Consider the following 12,867-nt stretch of genomic DNA (forward strand, 5'->3'; position numbering starts at 1 on the left):
ACTTTATGCCAGGTGCTGTTCTAGGTACTTGAGATGTAGCTGCAAAAAAAAAAAAAAAAAAAAAAAAAAAAAATTCCCTCACCTTGACAAATTTACCTATTGGAAGTGGAGCTCTATGTGTTAAATGTAAACTCACTGGCCCTGGAAGCTTGTGTAATCCAGTAAAGATTATTATAGGGCTTGGGACAAAAATCTTACAATTTTATATGGCCATATCAGGTTATATCTGTCAGTTGACTGAGGCCAAGAGTTACTCTTAATCATCACTGTATCTTAGCCATCAAAAGGAACCTCTCCAACCTTTATTTATTTAAAAAAAAAAAAAAAGGTTTTGAGTGACTACTGATTTCCAGGCACTGCTACAGGATTGAGTTCTCCAGTAGTGAGCAATATAGATGTGATTCCTGCCTTCATGACACTTACAATGTAGGAAGGCACAATTTATAAATAAATATACGGTACTTACAAACTGTGATACCTGTTTTCAGAACATGGAGGTAGTGTTAGAGAACAATGGTGAATGGGTGGAGTCCTACTTAAGTAAGACTGTGAGGAAGGGCCTTTCTGAGGAAGTAGTATACATATTGATCCCTGTCAAATGAGAATGGGTTAGTCACAGGAAAGGAGGTGGAAGAGCGTCTTGTCAGCTGAGAACTCCATATACATAGTAGGAGGTAGGAGGGAACATGGCATTTGGAGGACATAAAAGGTGCCCAGTGAGATGAGAGAAAAAGAAAATGCAAGTTAGAAGGTCTTTGAGACCCAAGTGGGTAGTTTGGATTTTATGTGAAATGCATTATTCTCTGTGGGTAAAGTAATAAAACCTTGGGAGACATTAAAGAAAACTTAAATAAATATAGAGAGATTTAATATTGTAAAGATGTCAACTACCACCCATGATGTTCTATATGTTCAATGCAATTCTCACTAAAACTACCACAGGGGTTTTCATTAAATTTGGTGAGTGGATTATAAAATGAAAGAGCCAAGGGCAGGAATTATCAAGATGTTTATGAAGAAGGACGAGGAGGAAAGAGCTCTGTCAGAAATCAAAATTATGTGTGAACTATCATAATTATGACTGTGTGTGATTGTGATGTGTGGTTCTCCCATGGACAGGGAGCTCAGGAACTAATTAATGCATGTAAGGAATTCTGGCCTATGTCAGATAAGGCTGGGTGGATCACAGAAAAAGAGGGGCAATTTTCAAAAGGACCTCGAAAAAGTGCTTATCTATACAGAAAAAAAATGAATTTTGCACCCCATCTCATGCCATACACAAAAATTAACTGCAGATAGACCAAAGACTCAAATTCAGAGAGAAAAACTATACACCTGTTAGTAGGAATATAGGGAATCATCTTTGTCACCTTGGTTTAGAGAAAAGCTTTTGAAGGACACAGAATGTGCTAACTAAATGTGTAAAGACTGATAAAATTGACCACATTATATAATTAAGGGCTTTCGTTATCAAATGATACTTTACAGGAAGCAAAAAATGGCAAGCTACATTTGTAACTGACAAAGTAGTATCATAAATAAATAAAGGACTACTACATATCAATAATAAAACAGATAATCCAATAAGAATTGGGCAAGAGACATGAATAGGTATCCCAAAGAAAAGGAAATATAAATGAGTAACAAATATACAAAAATATACTCAACCTTTTTAATAATCCAGGGAATACAGAATACAATAATGAAATACCATTTTATACTTATTTAACTGTCCAAAATTAGTAATCCTGACAATACCAAATATTGGAGAGGATTTGGAATCCTAGGAGCACCTATACTTTGCTGCCATGAATATACGTTGGTGACACTACTTTGGATATAAACTCAAGAGAAAAATCTTACACATATACAATAGGAGATATGCTCAAGGATGCTCATCATCACTGTTGACAAAGGTAACATCTGGAAGCAATCCCAAATGCCTATCAAAGGCTATCTGACAATGCATTATGATATCTTCACACAATGGAACATTAAACATCAGTCAAGATGAATGTGCTAGGCTGCACTCATCAATAGGAATGACCGTTGGCAATATAATATAGAGTTGAAATGTTTCAAAAAATTATATACAATTTATAATTTGCTTTATTAGTCTCTTAACTTGAATAAAAGATAATGTTTATATAATTAAATAGATTGTTATACATAATTTTTTATTCAAGTTAAGAGACTAATAAAGCAAAATAATATCCTTTAAGGAACACATACAAGTATGTGTAAAACTATATAAAAGGGAATTATATACAAGATTCAGGATAGCAGAGAGAGTCAGGAGGTTGAAATGAAAAGAGCTCATAAGTAGATATAAGATACTGTCAAAGTTCTGGTTGCCTTGGGAGCTGATATGTTATTCCAAAAATGGATTAACAAAGAAGCACCAAAGAAGGTCATCTACAGACCAGTGAGGAAAGTGTTTGATGAAACTAGAAGTAATAATAATTCAATTCTGGGCATCCAAGAGGTAGGCCAGAGCAGGAAGGATCCTTTGAAGCTATCTGGTCCAATTCTCCCAGGTCTTAGAGATAAAAGCCAAGGCCCAGGGAGGGGAAAGGGACTCACTCAAACACATTACTTGACCATGGCAAACTAAAAGTCAGGCTTAAATTTCCCAATTGCGTAATTTACTATTTGATTTGAAGTGACATGAGCATGCTAAAAAATACACAAAATAAAAAGAAGACGAAGACAGCAGTGACCATTTTTATGACATACATTCTGAAGGGGTTGGAAGGAGACCAGGTGTGTATGTGTGCATGTGTGCCCACTTGCATGCATGCATGTGTGTGTGCTGTATGTATGCATGCACATACTGAGTGTACAGTGATGGAGGCCAAAGCTCCATTCTTGGATGCTAAGTTTTAATGAACTATTTTTCTCTTAATGAAGCGTGAAGAAAAAGTAGCTCAGAGTGAGGGGAGGAGAGCCATTGGCTAACCTCCTGAGGCCAATGAAAGGATAATCTCTGATTCACAGATTTGAATTCAGCCTCCAGATTTTCCAGTAGGAAGCCTCCGATGTCCTGATGATAGATGAGAACTTGCAATCACGCTTCATGAGGGTCCCAAACACGGGGCTGCTCTGGCTAGAACAGAAGTGAAAGAGTCGGCCAGTTAAAAGCAGCAAGTCCATGCCTCGTTGCCCAGTCCAGGTGGAATTCCAAAAGGAGAAACATGCTAAAACATCTGAGATGAAAAGAGAACAGCTTGCGATGTTTAAAGAGGCTCTTGGCAGCTGAGACACCGCCGCTGGGCACAGCTTACTGAAAAGACCACGTAGCCAAAGAGAGGGTTCCATTTCCAAGCACGTGGCTGTGTGTACAGCTGTTCCTCTCAAGGTCCTCTGGGTGCCCAATGCATCAAAACACAGTTTTCCTGCCATGTAAGAAACATGAAGGAGAGCCTGTGCTCTGCCAAATGCAGAACTACCTTGTCATTTCTTCCCTCTACTCTCCTAGGACAAGGGTAAATGCCAGGTTTAACCTGTAGATTCTTTTTTTTTTTTAAATTCAGAATTTTCTTTAAGAGAGGAATGATGGCAGAGGGCATGGGAAACAGTGGAGAGCCTACGGAAATACCAGGGAGCTTTTACTATGACATTCCTATGGCATGGATAGGAGGTGACCGGAGCTCCTCCAGTCTGGGGGAAGACAGATAGAGAGCCCTGTGTCTCTGGTGTCTCCTACATAGTTAACTCTCCAAAGAAACAGGGCAATTCTGAGGATGCAATTGAGCATATATAGCATCTCTCTCTCTCTCTCTCTCTCTCTCACACACACACACACACACACAGGAACATGTAAGTACATATGTGCATACATGTACCAGTGTGCAACCATATAAACTCCCACACATACATGCTTGTACGTGCACATGCCAAGACAATATACTCATCCACACGTGCACACTCTGCGAATATTCTCTATGCAGCGACTTCTACTGTTTTCTTAGAGCTAAACTGATGATTAATGTTTATTGGAAAGCCTTCCTATTTGCCAGGAGAACATGATTTCCCATTTTAGGTAACAAATGCTATGCATCTGTTGATGCCCTACTATCACACTACCTGGCTCCTCCACAAACACACAAGTTGTAACAGAAAAAAAGAAACACCCTAAGGCAATTATACAGGCTTTCCTGATATTCCGTAAGTGGATGACAGGCAGCTCTAATGGTCTTACTTACATAAATGTAACTTACTCACATCAGAACACAACTTCCTTCCCTTCCAGACTCGGAGTGCCAGAAATCATTCTTTTCAACCCATAGCCGTTTCTATTGAGACACCTGTCAACCTGCCTGTCAGCCCAGCAGACCTGTGTATGGCATCTACCCAGGGATGCCTGCGGTTTTCAAATCTCTGGAAGAGCAATATCCTATTGAGTGATGGGCTAAGGGTTAGGAAAAAAATGGCTCCTAGACATCCCAGGGCCCTGACTTAAGATCTAAAAGGAGCCCTCTGGGCAGATTTGCTGAGTTTTGTGTGTACATATGTCTTTTTTAATCTTACAAGTAAACAACAGAACTAATTTCTCCTGTCCAGGGGAGGGGACATTCATAGGGTAAGCTCTGCGCTGGGCTCCAGCATCAGAATTGCAAGCCAGCCTTGCTAAGATGCAAGGGGATACTGACAAACTGGTAAGGCCCTATGTGCCTTCAGTTACTCCACAAACTGTTTAGCAATTTTGAGGAAAAAAGGCCATGGTTCTTCTTGAATTCAAGCCTTAAAATAATTACTACCTAGCACCTATCTGTGTATGGGTGATATGGCTATAACATTAGGTAATGCTGGATTCTGGCAGAGTGGAATGAAGAGGAGGGAAGGCTAGAGTCAAGACTTTATTTAGCTGGTATTTGGGTAGGATAACATACCAGGGTGAATTTACTGGATTCATTTTATGTAGTATTTTCCCCCAACCCTGGATGTACATTAGAATTTCCTGAGGAACTTAAAAAAAAAAAAACCCACATGGATAAACACTTGCCCAGAGATTCAGATTTATTTGGACTGCAATGAGATCCAGGCATCCATCCATCCTCCATCCATCCATTTATATATCTACCTACCTATTTATTTATCAATGTTTTTGGGGTCTCAAGATATGATTCTAATCTTCAGCCAAGCTTGAAAACCACTAAACTTGTCAGACAAAACTTTCACCAATTACTCCTTGTTAAGATAAAGCACAGATTCACGCATTTGCTCAAGGAGTGTTTATTGAGCACATACTATGTGCAACCTTCTCTTTTAGGTCCTCAATGCACACTGAAAATCAAAAACAAATATGGCCAGCATCAGTTCAAGACCAAAGGGAAGAGCCATTGACACAGTTCAATTCTGAAGGTCATCTGTCAGCAGAATCCCATCTTGCTCAAGAAAGCTCAGGGTTTTTTTTTGTTCCATTCAGATCTTCAGCTGATTGGATGAGGCCCACAAACACTATGGAAGGCATCTACTTTACTCAAAGTTCGCCCACTTAAATGTTAATCTTATCCAAAAATGCCCTCACAAAAATACCCAGAATAATGATTGACCTCCTATCTGGGCACCACAGCTCAGCTAAGTTGGCACATCAGATAAATATCACACGGCCCATGCCCTTAGGAGCCTAAGGGTCCAAGAGATGATACTAAAGCACACAAACAGCGGGAGTTCAGACTGAAAATGGTAGAAAAGAAATAAGCAAGTTGCTAGATGAAGTGGACAGGAGAGGGAAAACATCTCTTGGAGGTGAATAAGAGGAAGGAGCCAGTCATGAGAACTATAACGTGACATGTACTCTGGGCAGAAGAAACAGCATTCGCAAAGCCACGTGAGCTGCAGGGAACTTGGTGGGATTGAGAAAATCGCAGAAGGCTGCGGCGGGGTGGGCAGCCCGGGTGGCTCAGTGGTTTAGCGCCGCCTTCAGCCCGGGGCCTGATCCTGGACACCGGGGATCAAGTCCCACGTCGGGCTCCCTGCATGGAACCTGCTTCTGCCTCTGCCTGTCTCTGCCTCTCTTTCTCTCTCTCTCTGTCTCTCATGAATAAATAAAATCTTAAAAAAAAAAAAAAGGCTAGAGGGGCTGGTACACAGAAAGCCAGGGGAAGAGAGGCAGGATATAAAGTCAGAGGCAGGCAGAAGCCAGATCATTAAGGGTTGAAAGTTAAGACGAAGCCAAAGCAGGAAGGGTATATGCCCGGATTTACCTGCTAAGATCCCTGTCTGGCCATAGCATGCAGTGGAATAGTGTGAGTGGGGGCCAGGGGATGGATAGAGAGGTCCCGAAATGATGCAGGCATCAGATGAGTGCTCAGAGCAGGGTGGCGGTAGAGATGGGACCACATGAACCAACCTGTGTCTATTCTGGCAGGAGGAGCAATCAAACTTTCTAGAGCATGAGATGTGTGGCAGGTGGGGAGGAATGAATGATTCCCACATTTCTGGCTTAAACAATTCAAAAGCAACAAGAGCTTTCTTGCCTAGTTGGAGCCTGGCTCAAGTTATACCCAATAACCACCCGCATTATGCAAATTGTGTATCCTCATTAACGTAGAAGCAGCCTGAATTATGCAAAGTCTTGCTTTGGGCTGCGTTAGTCACTTCCTCCTATATCCCCCTCCAGCTCATCAGGGCCGCATTCCATCGCCCCCCACTGTCCCTCTGCGGACCAGAGCCCTGTGCCTGTCTGGGGAGAGTGAGCCCGAAGAGGCCACTGCGGCCAAGCCAGGGGACAGGAGGAAGGTGTGCCTGAACATCCAAACTGAGTCAGCAGCTCCTACGGGCGTCGGTCTGCGAGAGTTTGCTCAGGAGCCCCTGCACTCAGCCGGCCCCCTCTCCATCCCGGGATGCCTGCTCCAAGCCCATGCAGAGCACCTCCCAGTCTCAGCTTCCTTGTGATGTGCTCGGCTCAGATGGAACGTGGATTTCTGGGGCTCATGCTTTTTGCTCAGATCAAATCCAACCATCTGTACGCTGGAAAAATATTGACAACCCTCTGACCTATCGTACCTTTTCAAAGCGCTCCCACTCGGGAATGCCGCCTTGTTTTACTGAGGCGAAGTCTGTGTTTTATTTAACTCTGAACGCTAGGCGCCTAGAATAGCTTGCAAGATAAATGTCAATCAACTCTAGCATAATCAAGACACCCATTCCTGCCTCATTAGGGTCCTCTCATTCCCTTTAAGCTTCTCAGATTTATACACTGTAATTAGAAACTTGGTGATTCTGAGTGCTCAATGGCAAGGCTTATTGGGAAGCTTCACGTGTCTGAATTTTAAATATTTTCACACTTCGTTAACCCAGTTGCTAGTGTAACATCTTCTGGCCCAATTCCCTCACACTGTGTGGTTTTTATTTTTGGACAGAGACGAGAACAATTAATTGAATTGAAACGCGTATTGATTACTGTTTTTCATGAACTCCGAACAGCTTGCTTCTGAATGATTTTATTGAAGAGTTTTTAAACAACTGGCTGGATTGTCTCCTCTGTGACCTCATTCTGGCTATAAGCGCCTGTCTGCAGTTGTGACGGTCTGTTCTGGGTGAGTTGTGTTGCTCACAAGAGCTGAGTCGGAGTGGGAGAGGTCACGCCAACCTTCGCACGCAGGCCCTGGATAGGGGAACCCTGGTATCTCATTCAAACTCAAGCAGGGCTCTGGAAAACTCTATGGGAACGGCTTGTTTCCACATCCCCAATGAAGCTACTTGGCCCTTCAGTTCCATGTGAGCAGGGATATTACTCAGTTCATTCAAAGGCCACACAGAAGGTCTGCAGTGTTCTCATCGAGCAGAGAACTTCCTGCGTCCAGGCTGTGAACTTGTAAAATGTCTTAGGCCAGTGCTTCTCACACTTGTATACGTACATGCATCATCTGGAGATCTTGTTAAAATACAGAAGCTGGTTCAGTGGGTCTGGGGTGGGGTCTGAACTTCCGCATGTCTGAGGTTGATCTGCTGGTTTGTGGATATGAGGCCTCTGACATTGCCTAACTCTGAGCACCATGTGTCACTCTGGTAGGAAACTGATCACAGAAGCGCACACTGTATGTCACACCAAATTACGAATCCCCAAAGATCTGAGGCCATGGTCTAATTCATCCTAATGCCTCACATCACAATGACAGCGAGATGGGCTTCAGTGGACTCTGATGAGCACTCTGAGCTCCCCCTTTAGCGGGCAGGGAGAGAGGTCATAACTGCTGGAGAATTAGACTGTTTCACAGCCCTAGGGTGGCATTAGGGTCAGGGGTAGGCTCCTGTTCCTTAGGGAAGGAAGGCCTAGGGTCTCACAGTCCATGGCTCTAGGGAACTCCTCAAGATAAGAACTCCTAACTGAAAGAAAGGCCTCAAAGTCCAGGTTAGCAGCAGGAAAGACGCAGTTGTGACAAAGCTTTCACATCTTCCACCTGGGTACAAATTCTTCTGATAAATAGCTGAGCCCTCATTGCAATACCATAAGTGATGGAAATGTCCTTGCCTCTGGCACATTTTCCAGACGTTTCCAAGATGCTTGTGTACCCACAGCTCATTAACCATATAAAAGCCGAGTGGTCTTTTAAAAAATATAAATCTGATTCTTTCATTCTTCTACTTAAAATTCTCCTAGGGCTTTCTATTTCTCTCAGGATAAAGCACAAACTCTAGAAGCCTTGAGCAACCTGCCCCTGCCCCCACACTTCCCACATGGTCTCATCATCATCCTCCGTGCTCATGAAGCTTTAGTCACTTTGACCTTCTTCCTATTTGTTAAACATGCCAAAGTCATTCCTACCCCAGGGCCTTTGCACTAGCTGTTTTTCTTCAAGTGTCATCACTGCTTTGTGCTCAAAGGCTCTGGCCACAGGCAAAGTTTCAATAGCAGAGCAACTCCACAATGAGGTATAAACCTTTGATTTTGTGGGTTTGACATGGACCTGTTTTTCTCATTCTTAACCAGTTGAAGCCCAGAATAATCTGACACCTTCACATTACAAAGAGGGGATGTAAACCCAGAGACAGAATGAGACATAATCAAAGCCACTGAGATTTGACAGAACTGTCCAAGGATGGACACAGAGCTTGTGACTTACACTCATGGGGAAGGAAATTTAATTTTTAAATTTACTTGAACCTATGCACTGAATAGTATTCACAATATTTACATAGTCATAACCCTCCTTTACTACATGCACTGCCCCTTTTCTTGGCTTTTGACTTTGCCAAGACCAAGGTCATATATAGGAAGGTGCAGAGAATCCTAGGCTTCTCTTCTAGTTGTGTTATCCTATTTTTCTTTTTCACAAAATATACTATTTGAGACCAGAAGACGGTGATTTGTAATTTATGGGTTCCTCTCTAGAAATTACAACCAGAACCTAATTTTAAAAATCAAATTGGTTTCATCTAATTAAATTTGGAAATTGCCTCATAAACACATACTCTGTTATAAATGTCTTTAAAAGCAAGGTCTCCCGCTTATGATCTGGGGCAGGAATGGGTTGAGCCCAGCATGGAAGGGACTCCCCGTCTCTCTGCTCAGGAGGACAAATCTTCGTATCCATTGCTGAGATTTTCTAAAGAGTAGTGTGGTCTAGAGCAGTGTTTCTCCAACTTTCATGCCCATGTCAGTTACCCAGAAATCTTGTTCACATAGAAACTCTGATTCAGAAGGTCTGGTGGGGTCTGAGATGCTGTGTTTCTAACCAGCTCCCAGGTTGTACGCCAATGCGTGGACCACACAGAGTGAGGGCCAAAGGCATCCACACCTGAATTCAGGACCTACAAACTGCCACCTCAGCTATATGACCTGGTCTTCACACTTGACCCCTCTAAGTTTCAATTTCCATATCTTTATGCACTGTGAGAGCTAGCATTTATTGGTGCTATTTCTAAATGCCAAGCATAACGTTAAACATCTATCTATGTTTATAAATGAAGATAAATGAGAGGCTACTTGATGTAGCCACAGTCACACAGCAAATAACTCTGACAGAGCTAGGGTTCAGAACTAGGCTGTCCAACTTCAAATGCCAGCATTCTTACCTTTTGAGACCCCACTAGCTTTCGATGCACATGGTCACAGCCACGTTTATGCTCAAAATACAATGACCTCAGCCCACAACCTCCTTGGCTCCCTTCACGGCAACATCCAAGACATTTTAGCATATTCCTGAAAGGTGACTTCCAGCAGTCACACACAAGTCAGACAGGTGCAGCCTTCCATCGCTGGTTCTCTGTAATCACAGCCCAGAGAGCAGCCAAGAAGCTGCCTGAAGTTGTCTTGCCTGAGCTGTGCCCAGGACAGCCTACCACAGACATGCCAGCATCTCTTCAAGTGGTCTTTGGAAACCTATAAGGTTAAGGGTTCACGCATGAGTGAGAAGGGTGCTCTGTGCCAGGCTATGCCCACCTTGGTGACCAGAGCTCCAGAGAGTGTGCCACGTACTGAGGCCTCAAGTCAAGGAGCTGTGGCTCAAACACAGCATGCCGCTCACAGCTGGGATTGCTCCCTTGCTCCCTCTCTCCACCCATTCCTCTCTTCTTCTTATAGAACAGCATGAGTGGGTTTCCTAGCCCAGCGAGGGTCCGTCCCATTAGAGCAAGAAGTATATTGCTCCCAAGGAAGGAGTTGGTCTGTGCAAGGACAGGAGTCCCCCTGCCACATGGCCCAGCCCAGTGGTTTCAAGTACAGCTAGGTACAAGCACCAGGGCCTTTTCAGGACAGAGCTGTCCTCAATTCAAGGCTAAAAGAGAAAAAATAAGGAGACTCATGAGTTATTCATAAAGCCAAATTTATTCAATTTGAAGGACTGCCTTTTATTCTTAAATTATGTCCTTTCTATATTTTTGAAATTATGTCTTTTATGAAATGATGTTAATAAAAAATGGTAAAGAACTATATGTTGGTCCTCCAAACCATTCAAGATGTTACTGGCCTGTGAATTCCAAAAATCTGGAACATCTGGCATAGAGAGCCATTTACGTAATAGTACCAAAGACCTTAAATTCTGGGTCCCTGCTCTCAGCTTTACAGAGAGCAGGTTGCCACACACAGGAAATGTCTGTTTCGTGTGTGCATGTGTGTGTGTATGATTGTAGCATCTGCTTCACAAAGAAGGACCCGTAGATTGAAATGGGTTTCCAGCCCTCTCTTCCCCAGTGAGGTACTACTGAACAAACATGTCTTGGGCAAGGTCGACATGGTCCCTCCCCTCCTCTGGCAGGTTTGCCAGGAAGGAAGCCTCTCCCAACCATGTGGCCCAAGATGGAGCATGAGACAGCTTTCCTTTTAAGGGATGCTAGATGTGGTGAGTCAAGGCATTTTCTGAAGATGTACATGATGGGTAGTTTTCTCCTTCCTTGGAGAGCTCTGAAGTCCTTCCAGATCTCTCTAGAGAGCTCTTGCATCTACCAAATTCATCCTAAATATTTCTCTCTCACCAATACTCTTTAGCTTTCCTCCCTTATGTGGGGATATTCATCCCCAGCTCACAGTACCTCTCAGTACCTTTCTGCTTGAGCCCTCTGGGTCTGTGGTGCATTCTAGCCTGAGGATGCTTGGAACTGTTGCCGCCTTACAGTCTTTGGAGGAACCCTACCCCTCCTACTCCCACTTTACAAGGGAGGAAGCTGCCCAGAGAGCAGAGTAGCTGCCAGAGGTCACGGGAGATCTTGGCGTCACTGCCAGGACACTGGTCTCCATCCCTGCAGCGTCAGCTTCCTGCTCTTCCCTCTGCACTCCTGTGCTCTCCGGCATGCCACAGTCTCCAGGGGTCTCAAAATATGTGGGGTGGGACAAGAGTCACCTCTGACCACATCTCAGTACTAGAATTCAGCTCTCTCAGCCTTATCGAAGGTTGTTTGTGTTTGTTTTACAATGGACTTCTACACACTTTAAGTCTCAAAGTTTTCAGTTTCACGCTGTGTCGGCTGGATGGATACCTTCCTACCTGAGGAGGTTCCACCTCTGATATGACAAGGCCCTGCTAATGCGTGGTTGGGGATGGGGTAGGGTGGGAGGGCTTTCTGATGCCATTACCCGAGTAGCAATAAAATATGCTGTGGCCACACAATGATATCAAGGCTCAAGAATCATGCCACCCCAGGGTCAGAGAATGACACTGGGATTTGCTTGGAAGCCCTGAAACTGACAGGTGTAGGAGGGGCATCAAGTGAGTATTATGGTTTTTCAGATAAACTGAACTATCACAACTGTTTGCCAGGTGAGGATCTTCTTGGCTGTGCTGGGACAGTCTGCCTCCCTGTGTGCCAGTTCCTTTCTCAAGAGATTGCTAATCACTTCAATGTGTGGGATTGTCCAGTTTTCTTCATCACTGAGGCTTGTCAAGCAGCTTAGCTGTATGCCCTTGTGTTTTCTTCCCAGCCGCACTGTTGGAAACTCTGGGTAAGTTGTGTCTCTCACTCACCTTCATGCCCTCAATGGAGCTCTGACCACAGCAGGAATTCGCCAACTTCAGGCTGAAGTAAACTGAATAAAGCCAAGCCAAGTGATAACAGTGAAAGGGTCCTCTTACCTCATAGAGTGTGATGACCCCATTAGTTTCATTGGGAGGTTTCCACTGGATGTAGATCTTCTCCTCAAAGGGCCCTCCTTGGATGGATTCTAGGGGCACAGCTCCTGGAACTACAGAAGGGAAAAAGTTAAGAAGCTGATGTCACCTTCCATCCCATTCCCCCAGCCCTGTTGCCCTAGAACAGCAGTTGATCAAGCTCTCCTATAAAGGCTCAGACGGTGAATACTTTAGGTGTTGTGGGCCATGCAGTACCTACTGCAACTGCTCAGCTTTGTGCTTGTAGCACAAAAACAGCCGCAGACAATCCATAAACAAATGGGCATGGCTGCTTTCCAAAACAACTTTATTTATA

At 43.8% G+C, this 12,867-nt stretch overlaps 1 protein-coding gene across 13 annotated transcripts in view; it reads right to left on the reverse strand.

The window, feature by feature from the left end:
- PTPRT (protein tyrosine phosphatase receptor type T) overlaps nucleotides 1-12,867 on the reverse strand; it is a 1,037,422-nt gene that overhangs the window by 369,469 nt on the left and 655,086 nt on the right. For all 13 annotated transcript variants that reach the window (XM_077873195.1, XM_077873196.1, XM_077873193.1 and 10 more), the window contains exon 9: nucleotides 12,516-12,625. In XM_077873195.1, the coding sequence (XP_077729321.1) occupies nucleotides 12,516-12,625 (110 nt within the window). The remainder of the gene's footprint in view (nucleotides 1-12,515; nucleotides 12,626-12,867) is intronic.

The sequence above is a fragment of the Canis aureus genome, chromosome 26, assembly GCF_053574225.1.
Source record: "Canis aureus isolate CA01 chromosome 26, VMU_Caureus_v.1.0, whole genome shotgun sequence".
NCBI classification, from domain to species: domain Eukaryota; kingdom Metazoa; phylum Chordata; class Mammalia; order Carnivora; family Canidae; genus Canis; species Canis aureus.